The 17486-nt window shown below is 36.7% G+C and overlaps 1 protein-coding gene across 5 annotated transcripts in view; it reads right to left on the bottom strand.

Moving 5' to 3' along the window:
- Positions 1-17486, bottom strand: part of Scaf11 (SR-related CTD associated factor 11) — a 45756-nt gene that overhangs the window by 13621 nt on the left and 14649 nt on the right. For 3 of the 5 annotated variants that reach the window (XM_010638365.3, XM_010638366.3, XM_019209645.2), the window contains exons 4-6: positions 16428-16531; positions 13397-13461; positions 4933-4992 (exon numbers count right to left, since the gene is read on the bottom strand). In XM_010638365.3, coding sequence (XP_010636667.1) covers positions 4933-4992; positions 13397-13461; positions 16428-16531 — 229 coding nt within the window. The remainder of the gene's footprint in view (positions 1-4932; positions 4993-13396; positions 13462-16427; positions 16532-17486) is intronic. The other 2 variants (XM_010638367.3, XM_010638368.3) reach the window with 1 other exon arrangement.

Genomic DNA, 17486 nt, shown 5'->3' with positions numbered 1-17486 from the left:
AAAAAAAAAAAAAAAAAAAAAAAAGGTAAAATGCCCACATTACCAAAAGTAATCTACAGATTCATTGTAATCCCCATCAAAATTTTAATGACTAGAAAAAAAAAATCCTAAAATCCATAGGAACACATGAAAGACCCAAAACAGTCAAAGCAATCCTAAGCAAAATTACCAAGACTAGAGGTATCATATCAATTCAGACTCTGGATTTCAAATTATATTATAAAACCAAAAAACAAAACAAAAACCCAAAAACAGTACAGTACTGACAGATAGACATATAGATCAGTGAAACAGAATAGAGGTCACAGAAATAAATCCATACTGGGCCAGGGATGCAGGTCAATGGTGCCAAACCTGCCTGGCAAGCAAAAGGTCCCGAGTTCAAGCCCCAGCACAGGGTGGTGGTGGGGAGACCACAACATAAACCCATACAACTACAGCCATCTGATTCTTGACAAAGGCACCAAAAACGTATGCTAAAGAAAAGGCAGCTTCTTTAACAAACAGCACTGGGAAAACTGGGTATCTGGTTATTGAAGACTTAATCTAGATTCCTAGCTCATTCACTCTGTAAAAAAATCAATTCAAAATGGATCAAAGACCTCAGTATAAAATCTGAAACTTTGAAACCATTAGAAAAAAGTGGGAAACACGTGAAGCCACTGGCACTGGCAATATCTGGATAGGACTCCAATAAGAGAAAAAATAATACCAAGAATCAACAAATGGAACTATGTCAAATTAAAAAGTTTCTACACAGAAAAAGAAACCACCAACAGACAGAAGAGGCAGCCTAATGAATGGGAGAAAACCCTTCACAGCTACTCTGACAGAAGATTAGTATCTAGACACCAATACACACCAACACTCACACCCAAATACTATATGGTAAGTGAAATTCTCCATAATAGTACAAATGGCCAATAAAGATATGAAAAATGTCCCCACATCTTTAGCTGTTAGAGAAATGCAAATCACAACTACACTAAGATTCCATCTCAGCAAAATAAGAATGGCTATTACCAAGAACATAAAAAACAATAAATGCTGTTTAGGATGCAAGGGAAAAGGAACCCTCCTCCTACAATGCTGGTAAAAATGTAAACGAGTATAGTAATTACGGCAACCAAACAGAGAGAACCTGCAAACAAATAAACACAGAGCTACCATATGACCTAATTAGACTACTCCTTGGTATATAGCCCAAGGAATTAAAGCCAGCATTCTATAGTGATACCAGTATAAGCATGTTTGTTATGGCAACTCATAACAGCCGAGATAAGGAACTGACCTAAGTACCCACTGATGGAAGAATAGAGAAATTGTGACAGAGAAAGACAATGGAGTATAATTCTGACACACAGAACAAAATTATGTTATTTGCAAGAAAATGGTTACAAAATGATCATGTTGTAGAATAAGCTGGGCACAAAAAGACATTTACCAGGTTTTACCTAGAATGTGGAATCAAAAAGAGATGACATGAGAGCAGAAGGGAGACTATTAGTAGACAAACTGGCAATAAGGGTGAGAAGAGGGAGGGGTATAGGAGAAGATCACAGAGGTGGGGGTAAAGCTATTAATGGTATCATTAAATCATGATGTTGATACGAAAGCAGGTTACAAAACAATATATATGGCACTGCCCGTTTTTTATTTTCAAAAATACATTAATAGCAATATGTCAAGAAAATCATGTCAAGAAATCATCCAGACTGGTGCTCATGTAACTATTCAATCTATCTCTGGGAATGAGTTGCTGAGCACATTTTTTTTTTGGTGGGGGGAGGGAAGTTGAGATAGGGTCTCACTATGTAGTTGAGCCTGACCTGGAACACATTATGTAGCCCAGGCTGGTCTGGAATTCACAGCGATCCTCCTGCCTCAGCCTCCCAAGTGCTGAGATTACAGGCCTGTGCCACCACGCCCAGCAACATGAAATGTTTTTAAGTGGAGGAAATTAAGAATTGCTGTATATGACCTGATAGATATGTTAATTAGCTTGATTGTAGTAATCATCTTACAATGTGTATGTATGCCAAAATATGATTTTGTCCCTTGAAAGCACAAGGGCCTGAGTTCAATCTCCAGTACAAAAAAAAAAAAAAGTAAAAATATGATTTTGTCAATTTTACTTACTTTAAGGGGAAAAAAAAACATACTTTCTATAGTGATGTTGTTCTCCACATTATGACTTTTGTTGTTGTTTAACTGATCTAAGCTTAATTTCTATGAATACTTCCACATTAGAAAAATTCAGGCTCTAAACCACAAAAACTATTGACATCTTTACAGATTTTGTTCTTAGTTTTCCTCTATCATCAAGCTTCTATTATTAATCACCCCTACCTAACAATAAATGGTTCACAATAAACTGCTACTATCACTAATACCCTTCTCAAAACTCTAGAAAATGCTAACAGTACTAATGACATTTTTTTTTCCTTGCCAAGGCAGGCACGGCACCACTGACCTAAATCCTCAGCCCTTTGACAAATTTTTTTAGCCTTTAGCCTTGTTTGCTTCTCAAAAACTCCACTAACTTTCTACAAAATAAATCACACTAACCAGGGGGCCTGTTCCCTGCAACTGCATGATTGTGTATTTCTGTGTGCACTTGTTAGTCCAGTTGCAAAGAGCCTACTTTCTACTTAATGGCATACTAATTTCCTTCTAAGTTACTATATAACAGCTATTTGATTCAGAGTCCATCATTCATCACACACATCCCATCCCCAACTGTTGCATCAAATGAAAGTTAGATGTTAAGAGCAATGGAGATGACTATTTCAGAAACTAACTTTCTATAGCATCCCTTTAATATCTATCTAAAAGATAATCCAATGATTTTCAAAATTCCCTAAGAAGCCAAGGGTAAAAATGTATGGTAGTACCCAGTTGCATTCCCAGAATTCCTGTGCTGGGTTACATAGTATCTTGTACACCCTACAGTGCTGAACTATCTTGATAATACTCGATACCTAATGAATATACACTGTTTTAGAGTGCTTTCACTTGGAAGGCTATCTCAGGAAACAATCATTAGACAAAATGTTCTCTAGGAAAAGCACTGTTGAACTTTCTGGCCATACTAAGTACTCAGTGGTTCCAATGACAACCTCTGAAACATTCAATACTGATCAATTTCTCTAAATCATGGTCACCTACATATAATTTCACAAATGGACCTTGCTGATCTTCCTTTAGAGAGCAGTGATGTGCCTTTTCATGTAATCTTTATGAATGTAATACATGTGAGCAAGCAGCACTTCCAGGCATGATACCAACAAAAATTACAGGACTATTCACTCCTGAATTCTGCTTACCAAAAGTACTCCTCAAATCCTTTGTTTCTTCTAATGTTTAACTATTTCTTAATGTCTTTATACATAAGATACACAAAAATAATTAAACAAAAAAATGAATAAGGATTTTTTTTAGTTGTTGTTTCAGATGTATTTTAGTGTGTTTTACTGAAGCTTGAACCCACTGAGCTACCTCCCGGCTTGCTTGCTTTATGAATGGATGGATGAGTGGATGGGTGGATGGATGGACAGGGCCTTGCCAGGTCGCCCAAGCTGGACTCAAAACTTGTAATTCTCTTACCTCAGCCTCCCACAGTGATGGCATTCTGGTCATATACCACCATACCTGGCTGTTTTATTGTTTTTTAAATGGAAGATAAAGGTGTTTTCTCTTTATCACTGCTATACCCATCCTCTCTGCAGACTTCACTGTCTATATTTGATATATCAACATGATATAACATTATAACTACATAACTATTAATAGGAGCTAAACCATGGATATTTTCCCCATACAACTTCTTGCTTTACCTAAAGCTAGTAACAGCTATTCCCTTTTCTATGTATCTACCATTAATTTCTGTAACTCTACAACAAAAGTATAGATCTCTCCACCTGTGAAACAGAGGCTTTTATACTGAATTACATCCCCCAACTTGCTAAAGCGCTAAGTTGCTCAGCCTGGGCTGTGGTCCTCCTGCCTCAGCCTCCCAGAGTATTGTAGATCTCTTATTACACACTAACACATCAACATATCCATCAAATTTGTCCCTACTCTCTTGGAAATAACCATCCTTTAATACTGTTATAGTCTAAACTTTTAATTCTCAAAGCTGCTGTTCAATAGTTATTCTGAACTGTCCTCTGCCATAATCCTGATGGGCCTCTTTAACTTTTCCCAGGGTTGAAATTCATTTTCTCAATCTCGGATTGTTCCTTCACTTTTGTCAGTGAAAGACACACTGACTCCTCTACAACTGAGAAAGGATACTCTAATTGTTTTTATACCACTTTATTCTAATTTCTTTTTTTGATTGATTGAGACAAGGTCTTGCTATGTAGTGCAGGACAACCTTGAACACACAGGTAGCTCAAGTAGGCCTCAAATTTAAATCCTCCTGCCTCAGATTCCAAAATATTGGGGTTACAGGTATGTGCTACCAAGCCCTACCATACCTGACCTTTGGTAGTAGCTTATTTATTCTTCCTCTCCTAAGATTTTATTGTCCTTAAGACTTTTAGAATTTTATAAAATACTTGGTATAGTTCTCTCATTTACCATGTACCATATTATTTCATTGTATCTGGACACCTAAGTATTACCATTCTAGGAAATCTTTCTTTCTGTTACTTTTTTGAAAAATTTTCTGTCTTTTATTTTTTTCTCTAGGATTCCTTTTTAGGATTTTAGATGGTCAAAAAATATGGTAAATGTTCACATTTTTTTAAAAAATTCTTTAAAAGACATATTGCCATTAATCTCTCTCAAATAATCCCCCCTTGCTTGGAACACACTTATCCCATCCCTTTTGCCACCTTCTGAAGCAGTTCTGGAAGTCCTCTGTTCACATCTTTAGTTGCACTGTTGTGGCTGCCTCAGTGTCCTAAATCCATTCAAAACATTTACCTTTCATGATCATCTTCACTTTGGTGAAAAGCGAGAAGTCACACAGCACCAGTGCCAGATCTAGGGGAATAAGGTGGATAAGGACACATGTAATTTTTTTTTTTTAATCTCACCTCGTAAAGGTATTCAAGAAAGAGGACTTCCAGACTCGCTTCACAAAGTGGCAAGAATGACAGAGTTAAGAGTATTTAAAGCAGTAAGTGTATTTAATATATTTAGACATGTATTGTAACTATACTTAATCCCCTAAAAACTTTTCCTGAAAGTGAGGCGCAAGTATTTTGAGAGAGATAAATGACAATGTGTCTCTGGCTGTAGTAAATTTTTAAAAATTTAAATATTCACCACATATTTTGACCACAACTTAAATTAATATTTAACCTCTTATAGACAAATACTCTTTTAGTCCTACTTTCTGAGACTTCTTAAGCTTATCTACTTGTGTAATTTTTAAATTTCCACTATATTTTTTAATCTCTAAAAGCTTTAAAAAAATATTTATTATATCACTCATGAAATATCCCTTCACCTCTAAGGCCACTCCATCTTCCTTCTGTGTCTGTGTGTCCCCCACCCTTTTTCTTCTTTGTTGTGTTCAGGGGAATGAAGCCAAGACCTTTGTACTGAGCCACATTTCTAGCTTTTTTTTTTTTGCTGTTCATGTTTATGACGTTTTTTCAGGTTGTTTCCTGTTTGACACTATTAGGAGGTTTCTTTTTTCTCTATTTTGATCTTTTATACTGACATCCCTCAAATATCTGGAAATCCTCAAATGCTTGTGGGACACTAAAATACTGATTGAAAATGGTACAGATGGGCTAGAGGGAGTCAGAGCTTTTCAAGTAATAGTTTTCATTTGTAGGATCGGGAAATGGAAATCTGGTTATTTCATTGGCTGACTCCCAAATGTCAATTAACTTGCTAAACTGTTGTGGCAAATCAGTATTCCAGAAGATGCCTCCTACTTCCTATTTTGGGGAATATAAGAAATAAGACTGTCAGTACTTTGGAAAATGATCCTAGGCAGAAAACTAGAAGCCTCACCATAAAATTTAATTTCCCTCTCTTGACTCATATCCTCATTTATATTACGACTTTAGCTGGATTCAGTCCTGACTCTACAGGATAATCCTCCATTCTTTTGCAGAGTAGTTCCCTTCCTCGGTCCTGTTCAGACAGGAATGTGTTCCTCTAAATTGTTAATCAATTTGGTTTTTTAGCACCATCTCCTATCTGCCTTCAGAAATAATGGAGGACTCCAAAGCTGAAACTCTGTAAGGTTCCAGTGCACTAATGACACACCTTCTAGAGCTTTCAATAATACAAACAGCCCTTTGTGCCACATGTGCCACCACCACTTTCGGCTGTATGTGAACTGACTTGATTCTTAACTCATTCTCCCCACGAGAGGTCTATATTTCTGCTAACACAGTTTGTATCCCCCTCACAAAATCACTTCACATTTCTATTCTTAGGACATAAGAATGTGCTGTCCTCACACTGTCTTCTCCCCTCTCTAGTTCTCTTTGTCTTTGTGGTTGAGAATTTCCCTTTTTATTACATTTTTATCATTTTAGTAGAATACTAGGAAGGATCAGAGAATTAAACAAGTATTCAATCTGCCATAATTAACTGGAAACTTGTCTTACTTTATTCATTATATCCCAAACACACATTTTAGGAAACACTAACCCTTAAAAGACGCTTCAAGAAAGCTTTTGTACGAGAAAACCAGTTCAATACGGGCTTTGAGCTTAACACCCAGCACTTGGCAAGCATTGTAGTTTGACTGATTCCAAAGTCAATAAAGACAAACTTGAACAGGCCTAGTCTGCCTATTTAAGTACAACAGCAAGAAATGCCTGAAAGGGAATTTTTTTAAAAACGACATCAATTATCATTAACCCAAATCAAATTTAATGTTCATTCAAGAGAAAGTACAGGTTGACCATCCCTAATCCAAAATTCCAAAATCTGGGCAATGCCTGAAAAGTTTCAGAGTTTGCAGTATTTCAGATTTTTTTTTTTTTTTTTTTGTACCAGGGATCAAACTCAGGACCTTGCATTTTTGAGGCAGGCAGCAGCCCCACTGAGCTAAATCTCTGGCCCCTCATATCTTTAGTTAGAGATATACCCCAGTAGAGTCAGTGCAAACATTTCAAGTTCCCAAAAAACTTAAAATCTGAACTCATTTCTGGTCTCATGCATTCAGGTAAGGGCCTCTCAACCTAAACACAAAGGAGTTAAAACAAAAGTATAAGTCAGTTATTTAGTTATGATGAAAAAAGAAAGTGACATCTAACAAATTCACCAGGTATGATGGAGCATGACTAATCCCTGCACTGGGAAGGCTGAGGTAGGAGAACTGCTCCAAGTCTAAGGCCATCTTGGGCTACGCAGTGAGTTCAAGGACACTCTAAACTACAGAGAGATCCAGTTAAAAAAAAAACCCAACTATATAGAAGAATGTACAGTACACATAGCAAGGGAGTAATATATATGCTAGGCTGGGGATGTAGCTCAGTAGAGCAGTGCCTGCCTTGCAAATGCAAGGCCCTGAGTTTGATTTTTTGTGCCAAAAAAGAAAAAAGAAAAGAAGGGGAAGGGATAAAACACAACAAATTCACCAATGCGTTTGCTCTCTAATCTCTCATAATACCTCTAGGGAGGCAACAGTGTCTTCATTATATGATGACACTAAGTTAACCATTAAGTAACTTAGTTGCTAGAGCCATAGTTGTTTAAATGGAAAAAACTAGCATCAAACCCAAGTGGCATAACTTCCAATAAAACCATCCTTTAGGCCTGCTGGAGTTTTCCCTAATGTTATGCTGTACTTATGAGCTTACTAATAATTTCTAGTCCAGATATAAGAATTTCACAGATTAAAAAATTCTTCATTAGTTTGAACAGTACATAATAGAGAGAGAAAACTTCTGTTTTTTGTTGTCGTTGTTGTTGTTGTCGTTGTCTCTGTTTTTTGAGACAGGGCCTCACTAGGTAGTTGAGACTGACCAGGAACTCACTATGTAGCCCAGGCTGGTCTCGAACTCACAGCAATCCTCCTGCCTCAGTCTCCTGAGTGCTGGGATTACAGGCATGCGTCACCACACTCGGCAAGAGAAAACTTCTGGTAGAAAGTCACACATATCTAAAAAGTTTTTCTGACTTCAAAACTCTTTAAGAAATTAAAGAAGCTAAACAGAGTTCTAAAACTAAGCAAGCCTAGGTAAAGAGATGGGATATTCTCTCAAGTTCTTTGATTAAAAGAAAGTTAAATTATCCATCAGAGGGCTGAGGATTTAGCTCAGTGGTGCCCCTGGCTGCCTTGCAAGCACAAGTTCCTGAGTTTGATCCCTGATACGGGGGGGGGGGGATATAAATACACACACACACACACACACACACACACACACACACACCATGCTGTTTGGTGTAGCTGGATATATAAAAGTGTACTCAATTTGTACACTCTCCCACTAATTCCACCTTTATCTTAACTTTATCTACCTTTACCTTGTTCAGTCATGAAATGGTCAACATTTAGAATTTGCTTTTCTGATAAATGATAGGTTCATTACTGCCCCTAAACTTTAGGATAATTTCTAGTAAAATGTATAGGTTCTTCCAGTCCTCTAATGAGGCATTTTGTTAAATGCTAAGAAATCTCACAAGGAATGTGAAAAATTAAAGGTTAAAATTCTTACAAGTCTATTCTTAGAGCTATGATTTATGACAGCGTGGAAAAAACAAAAACCGACACCATATTTCCGAAAGGTAAGAAAAAAAAATCACTGGTAATTATATTAAGTATGGAGAAGATATTATCCTATAAAAATGACAGAGCTGGCTTCATATTAAATTATTTTTTTAGTTTCAAAGTACAGGCAAAAAAAGAGCCATTAGAATAAGGCAATAATTTAATTCAAGGTTGCAGAAATCACAAAGTGACAGGCTCTAAGTGGGGGTCATTAATGATAAATGCTTTAGTAGAAATAGACACTGGTTGTGGAGTCACAAGAATAGACCAAATTTTGGGTGCTCCAAGTATTAGCAAAATGATTTTGAACAAAATATTTAGCCTTTTAAGAGTTTTAGTTTGTATTTATAATCAACTGTTACATTCCATAAAGTATAAAAAGGACATCTACAAAGATTTACTAATATGAATATTCTGCTTTTCATCACATACATTCCAGACACAGCTAAACTCCTCCCACTATCTTTCAGCTCCCTTTCTGTACGAAAGAAAACTATGTCCCTGAAATTTGTGGCATCATTCTTACATGCTTTTATCACTTCAGCTTTCTGAGTCTGTTTTCTGTGTGTTTCACCTTTGGATTATCTACTTGCCTTATTATCAGGTAGCTGTGGTCAAGGCCCATTACTACACTGTATAATACTCTAGGAAAATATTATACCATGAAAACAATCACTTCTCTGAAGAAACAAAATCTTACTAGAAAAAAGGCACAAACATAAGACAATACACTGTATTTCAATGAAATTAACTACAGGGACTAGAATTATCTTATATACCACTTGGGTGGACGGTTATATTCTCACAGTACTGCTGCTTTCCTCATTATTTTGTGTTCCTGGGATCAAACCTAGGACCTCACACATGCTAGATAAGCATATAACCATATCTAAACCTCTAGAATTGTTAATTCATGGCCAATTTTTTTTTTGGGGGGTGGGGTCCAGGCAATGAACTCAGGACTTTGTGCTTATAAGGCAGGCGCAGTGCCACTGAGCTAAATCCCTGGGATTTACAGCCCATTTTATTACCTCCTCAGTTTCATTTTCAAACAAATCCTGGACATAGTATCATTGTGTGAATATTTCAATGTTTAACTATTTTTAAAAAGTGGTCTTTTAGGAAGAAGTATTCTTCATGCCATTATCACAATGAAAAGCAAAAGAGAAGCCGCAAATAGTAATTCCTTAATATGAAAGTCTATTCAGTTTTCCACAATGTCACAAAGTTGTATTTTTTTAAAATTCTTTTTATAACATATTAGAACAAGGATCCAAATAGATCCATACATCATAATTGGTTGGCTGTTGCTTTAAATTTATAGGTTCCTCTCTTTGATTTTTTAAACAGAATTTGCTGATGTCAGGAAATTTGTGGTCTGTATTTTGTTAAACGCATCCCTTGTTGTCACTTATTTATCTCTGTCCGGGCATATCCTATAAATTAGTAAAGTCTTTTGATTGGGGGTCAGGGTAGACACTACTCCATTATAATGTTATTTACTTATGCCTGGTTATCTCTTCTTTTGTGAAGCTACCGGCCAACATAATTAATTCAACATGTTTGATAGGTTTGGGGCAACTCCTCAAACTGTTTCTCTCTCTTTTTTTTTGGTTTTTTTTTTTGAGACGGGGTCTCACGATGTAGTTGAGACTGACGTGTTTGATAGGTTTGGGGCAACTCCTCAAACTGTTTCTCTCTCTTTTTTTTTGGTTTTTTTTTTTTGAGACGGGGTCTCACGATGTAGTTGAGACTGACGTGGAACTCGCTATGTAGCCCAGGCTGGTCTCAAATTCACAGCGATCCTCCTGCCCCAGCCTCCCAAATGCTGGGATTACAGGCATGCGCCCAGCTCCTCAAACTGTTTCTTGATGCAAGGAAGAAGGATAAAAATGACAATTACTGTTCTGTTTTTATTTAGCAGGAGCCCAATCAAAGCCAGGTAGGTGGTGCACACTTGTAATCCTAGTCCTCTGAGCCAAGGCAAGAGGATCTCAAGTTCCAGTTCAGCCTAAGCAATTTAGAAAGATATGTCTCAACAAGGGAGGGGCGAAAGAGAGCTCAATGCAAAGGCCCTGGGCACAGTCATAGGAAGGAGGGATCAAGGGACACAGCCAGCCAGCTATACAGCATGGGCCTCTGCCAGCAGGCTTCTAGTGTGTGAGATAGAGTATAAGTTTCTGTTTGTTTGGTTTTTTTTTTTTTTGGTACCAGGAATCAAACTCAGGAACTTGCGCTTGCGAAGCAGGCAACAGCACAACTCAGCTAAATCCCCGGCCCAAATTTTTGTTGTTTTGAGCCACCATTTTTGTATCATGTTATGGCAGATCTCGGAAACCAATATAGGCCATAAATTGAGTAACTAAAATGAATATAGATCAGAAATAAATTGGTTAAAATATTCCTAAAACTCCTTTATACAAAGAATTCAATTTTTGCAAATTACTTTTCAACTCCTGAGTTAGTCAATGTATACTTTTTCATACAATATCATCTTTTGTGGGGTCAAAAACAATGGTGACTCTTCAGAAAATCTATGAAAACTCAATTATACTAGCTTTGCAATTAAATATGTAGAATTTGCCAGCTTCTGACCCCTTGGGGAATGCTGGCACACATGTGATTAATTCTTCCCCAACACTTGCACTTTTAACAAATGGCCAAAAAGTTAAGAAAATCCACAATGATCCAGGGAGTTTTTCCCAAGCTGCTACTACCAATTTTCGTAACTTTAACAACAGCACTTTGTATGTTCACACATTAGCAGGAGGTACCAAGGATGCTGCTTCTTGGTCAACAGTGTTAACACAGAACAAATAAGACAATTTCATTTCAGAGATGTTAAAATGTGAGAAAATTGATTCCTCAGTATTGCTCACATACAAGTTAAATGAGTCTTGAAGACAAAGAGCACCATAATCTCAGAACAGAGTTGGCTTATTCCTTCTGACTGCTTTAGATTTTCTGGCAGGTTACTATAATCTTATCCCTTTGGAATATCTTTGCTATGTTAATTCTCATAAAATGGCTACATTACATTGTATTTGAATGAAAAACAAAAACTTTGGTGTTTGTTTTGTTTTGAATTAGCCTTTATGGTATAATATAAAATGTTAGTTGTTTTGGTCAGAACTAGGATTTCAATCCTCCTTTCCAGTATTATTTCTGATCACCATGATCTTAAACATGCCTAAATTCAAGAGTAATGAAATAAATGGTAATTAGAATAAATCTTCAATTTAGGAGCCAAGCATGAATAAAAACATATCAATAAACTTATTATAACTAAAATAACCTGAAGATGAATACATCTTACCTATACATGATACACAAATAACCACATTTCTCAGAGGATCTCTATTTGAGGTAAAGTAGACATCATATGTGCAAAAAAGTTTATGTTTCGATACAATATACACTGTGAAATAATCCCTATAATCAAACTAATATATTCATTTCACAGCTACCATTTCCACCCCCTCATAATGAGAAAACTTGAGATCTACTGTCTTAACAGATTCCAAGTGGACAATACAGTATTGGTGACTATGTTCAAACTGTTGTAATTTAGTCTCCAGAAGATTCACTCTGCTTATGTGAACCACTGTGTCCTCTGACTGATATTTCCCTATGCCCCACCACCAGGCATTGCAACCATCACTGTACTTCAAAAGACAATTCTTTTTTTTTGTACCGGGGATTGAACTCAGGTCCTTGTGCTTGTGAGGCAGGCGAAAGAACCACTGAGCTAAATCCCCAGCCCCAAAAGAGAGTTATTAATACACCTTCCTAAGCCTTCCCCATCTCAGCTAATAGCAACACTCATTTCACTTGCTCAGGTCAAGATCCTGCAGTAACCCTTGACTTTTCCCTCCCATATACTCTACGTCCAATTCATCAGCACATTCAGTTCATTTCACCCTTGAAATACAACACACAGTCATATATCACTTGGCTAGCCTACAAAATAAATGCCCACCTCCTGGCTTATAAACAACTTACAGGAAGGTGTTCTCAAGAATGGAATAAACAACCTAAACCCAAAGGAAGTCACAGGACACTACATGACGTCCTTTTATTCAAGCCCTGCTACAAAGCTTTCTTGAATTTCAGAATTACAAAGCAAACACAAAGACAGGAATATTTAAGTACTCTTGTAAATAATATGGTAGAGGTGCTTTCTATCCAAACAAAGTTTCAAATCTAAAGGTGGCTAAAGCCAAGCTACAATTGCCTCCAGGAATTATGAATTCGTTCCTGACTACCATTGCTACTGTTTACAGTTATTAATTCACAATTATTAATTCTTTTTACCATCTTCACCAAGGACACCAGTGCTAAATAGTGGTGTTAAGACAACCACACAGTTTGCTAGATACCAAATCACTGAGAAATGCTCTTTTCTACACTCACATGTGTGCACATGCACACACCCATACGCGCGCACACACACACACACACACACACACACACACACACACTGCGCCCCTCTATTCCCATCCCTTCCTCCAAGCTGAACAAACAGGAAAGAAGAGGAGGGAAAAATATAAATGGCTCTTCAAAAGCAAAGCTTATATAGAATGTACTCAATGCACAATTCTGTGCTCAACTGTTTTCCATACCAAAATATTGCTCATGAGAACTTTGGCACAAGCATTAAACAACAACAAAGATACAAACAAACGAACAAAAAAAATCACTTACTATGTATCAGAGTCAAGTCATAAAATCTTGCACTTAACAGATCTTCTCTTATGATGGCCTTTTTGCTGCAATTATCAATAAAGATTTGAAAGATTTAAGAGAAAAACCATCATTTTGCTCATTTATTTTCAATTCACTGTCCATCAAAACAAAATCTATTATGCATTAATTTTATTAATTATCCTTAACGTCTGGTAAATATTTAAAATAGTACTCTAGTAGACTCCCATAAGTTATCAGAATGCTAAGCTACATTTTTATATATAATGAGTAGTATCATCTCTGTATTTAAACAACAGTTTTGTTGGCTAATCATGAGTGGATACTGAGTCATGAAGAATAGATGTAAGCAGACATTACTCTTTAAAGGACAGAAAGCATGACTAGTTGCCAGTCTGCACTCTCTGACATTCCCTGCTCTGATTATTTAAAATGGAGATTTACTACAGACAAAAGTTCCACTACATTCTCTTACTTGGAACTGGTAGAAATATCAGAGAGGAGTATCGGGATTTTACTGCTTTAAAAAGGAGAAGTAAATCTAACTGGACCTTGAATGTGTGCTGGAGAGAATAGGCACATGCAGAAGATTGAATAACAGGAATGCTAAAAATAACCAAAAAACTCCAAAAAGAAGATACTGTGAATATCCAGTTAAGAGAGATTTTCCACTTTGGGAAGAATTATTGAGGGTATCACTTAGAGGGCAAATGCAAATTATTATTTTGCATGTATTATTTCCCTATGCCAACCCTCTACGACAAATCTCTGAGAAAAAACAGTATGTCATGTGGATCAGCTCGGTTATGATAAGACTCAAATAAGGTTTGACCCTTGTACCAGGCATGGTGGTGCATGCCTGTGAGCACAGCACTCAGGAAAATAAAGCAGGAGGAAATAAAATAAAGTTAGTCACAAGTCTGAGACTAACCTGGGCTAGAGTCAGCTCAATGTCAGACTAAACTGCATAGGGAGACCCTGTCTCAAAAAATAATATATGGGCCTCACAGGTCACGTAGTGATGACTGTTACACTCTCATCAAGAATCAGGAGAATAAAAAAAAAAAAAAAAAAAAAAAAAAAAAAAAAAAAAAAAAAAAAAAAATCAGGAGAATCAAGGGCCAGGGATTTAGCTCAGTGGTGCTGTTCCCTGCCTCATAAGCACAAGGTCCCAAATTCGATCACTGATACCAAAAAAAAAAAAGGAAAATAAATAAATAAATAAACAAACAAATAAATAAATAAAAGACTCAGGAGAATCAGGTAATTCTGTGGGTACAGAAAAATGCTCATCCATGACACTGTCATAGTCAGTGGTAGGAGTTACGATGAAGCTATGAGGCTATAGACGCAGCTCAGTGATTGGGCAACTGCCTGGCATGTGTGAAGCCATGAGTTCAATCCCCAACACCACATTAAAAAGTATACTACTAGCCAGGCTTGGTGGTGCATTCCTGTAATCCCAGCACTCGGGAGGCTGAGGCAGGAGGATCGCTGTGAGTTCGAGACCAGCCTGGGCTACGTAGTGAGTTCCAGGTCAGTCTCAACTACATAGTGAGACCCTGTCTCAAAAAAAAAACAAAAACAAAACAAAAAACAACAACAACAAAAAAGTATACTACCACTACACCACAAAGTAAATGAAATAGTCAAAGCCAATTCAGAAAGTTATAAAATTATCTCTAATGCAATTAATTTTGGCACTTATAAGTGGGCTTCTATTCCATGAATACTCTAAATTCATATATAAAGTTTTGTCTATAAATGTATTTTTTTTTAGAATAAGGAATTTGTAACTTTCTTCACATTTTCAAAGAAATCCAAAACTACTCACAAGTTAATATTTAAGAAATTTAGGGCCAGGGATTTAGCTCAGCAGTTTGGTGGACTGCCTTGCAAGCGCAAGGACCTGAGTTCAATCACCGGGACAAAAAAAAGAAATGTTTAAAAAAGAAATTTAGTAGCAGTAAAGTTAGTACCAATAAATCTCAAAGACTACTATAAATTGTTTTAATAACTACAAATATTGCCTTAGGAAATTAAAATTTTTAGCCTGACATAGTAGCATACATCTGTAATCCCAGCACTCGGAAGGCCGAGGCAGGAGCATCGCTGTGAGTTCGAGACCAGCCTGGGCTACATAGTGAGTTCCAGGTCAGGCTCAACTACATAGTGAGACCCTGTCTCAAAAAACCAAAAAAATAAATTAATTAATTAAATAAATAAATAAAATAAGCTTAAATTAGGGCTGGGGACATAGCTCACTGGTAGAACTCTTGCATGTATGAGGCTGTGGGTTCATTCCCCACAGGGAGTCAAGGAAGAAGGAGGGAAGAAGGGAAGGAAGGCAGGAAGGCAGGCAGAAAGACTGATAAAACTAAAGAAGCAAGTGTAAACCAAGCGTGGTGGCACACGCCTTTAATCCCAGCACTCGGAGGCTGAGGCAGGAGGATTGCTGTGAGTTCAAGACCAGCCTGAGCTACATAGTGAGTTCCAGGTCAGTCTCAATTACTTAGTGAAACCCTGTCTCAAAAAAACAAAAAAGAAGCAAGAGTAAAAGTAGTTTAAACCTTAACTGCCTCATGAAGAACCCTGTCATTTCATTAGTTACTATCTTTTGTCCAGATGCCATTCAAAGTGTAATCTGAACATCAGTGCTTATCCATTAACTAACTGTATGTAACTGGTTTGTAACAGGTACAAAGTAAGAGTAAGCAATCACAAATTTTAACAAAAATGCGTACTTCTTTAAAATTTGCTTTTTTTTGGGGGGGGGTTGGTTTTTACAAAAGTTCTGGTCCACAGAGTCTATCAGGGGAGAAAAACTAAGGGAAAAAAAAACCCAACTCTTCACCAAATATAAAACTGAAAACTGAAATTATATTCTTAGATTTTAGCTGATCCTTCATTAAAATATTAGGTGTGTGCTTTCAAAGAAGTAAATGCAATTTAAGCTCACATTTTTTGTGTGTGTATTAGCTTATTTCTAGTTTTACTTATGTGGACACCACTTCTAAAGTTAATCACTAACCTTAGAAGGAGGCCTTCAGATCTTTCATGACAGGATAGCTGTTTCTTAAGAGAGATTTCATTTTTCTTTTCCTTTGTGTCTCTCAACTGTCTTTTTACTTGAACCTATAAAAAAACAAAATCATCTTAGAATGATAAGCCAACATTATAAACAATAACCTTTTAATTGTCCTTTACAAACTCAGTAAAGTATGCTAACCTCTGGGGAACAAAATAGTAAGAAATGTGGCATATAAATAAATTAAGCAAGAGGTTGTATGTATAATTCAGTGGAAGAGCAGGAGACCTAGTGTTCAAGCCCATCAAAACAAAGAAAGGGTTGGGGGGAGGTAAAGTAGAAATGAAATTTTTGTACACAAAGGACTTAGAAATTAACTCAGAGGATGTCAGAAAGGACTGATTTATGACTTGGTTTTTAAAAACGAGAACAGCCAAAGAAAAAAAACTTTCTAATTGCAGGAAACAGCACAGTTTTAGGAACAGTAAGAAGCCAATCTAGATGGGGAAGAAAAGCACAACATGTGATGATGAAATGTGTTAGGACCAGGCTGTAACAGTCTTTGAACAAGAAAATAATTCCACAAGCATCAGAGAATAAATAAGAGTTTTTAAAGCAAGTGAATGAGGGCTGGGGATCAGTGGCACCATGCATGCCTTGTAAGCACAAGATCCTGAATTCGATCCCCAGTACAAAAAAACAAAACAAAACAAAACAAAAAACAAGTGAATGAAATTATCACATTTGTTCTTTTCAGGAAGATTAACATTAACAGTGATGTAGAGAATGAATCAGTTAAGTAAAAGCTATAAAAGTCAGAAAGCCAGAAAGAAAACTTACATAGTATCTAGATCTACACTGACCAACATGATAGTTACTAGTCACAGGTGGCTGCTGAGTGCATGTAATATGGCTTCTCTGAATGGAGATGTGCTTACTCCAACCACACTTAAAGAAGAACATTAAGGGCCGTGGATTTAGCTCAATGGTTCCACCGCCTGCCTTACAAGCACAAGGACATGAGTTTGATCTCCGGTACCAAAAAAAAAAAAAAAAAATTAA

The sequence above is a fragment of the Fukomys damarensis genome, unplaced genomic scaffold, assembly GCF_012274545.1.
Source record: "Fukomys damarensis isolate Sample0158 unplaced genomic scaffold, DMR_v1.0_HiC HiC_scaffold_15, whole genome shotgun sequence".
Taxonomy (NCBI): domain Eukaryota; kingdom Metazoa; phylum Chordata; class Mammalia; order Rodentia; family Bathyergidae; genus Fukomys; species Fukomys damarensis.
This window is presented reverse-complemented; position numbering and strand designations above follow the sequence as displayed.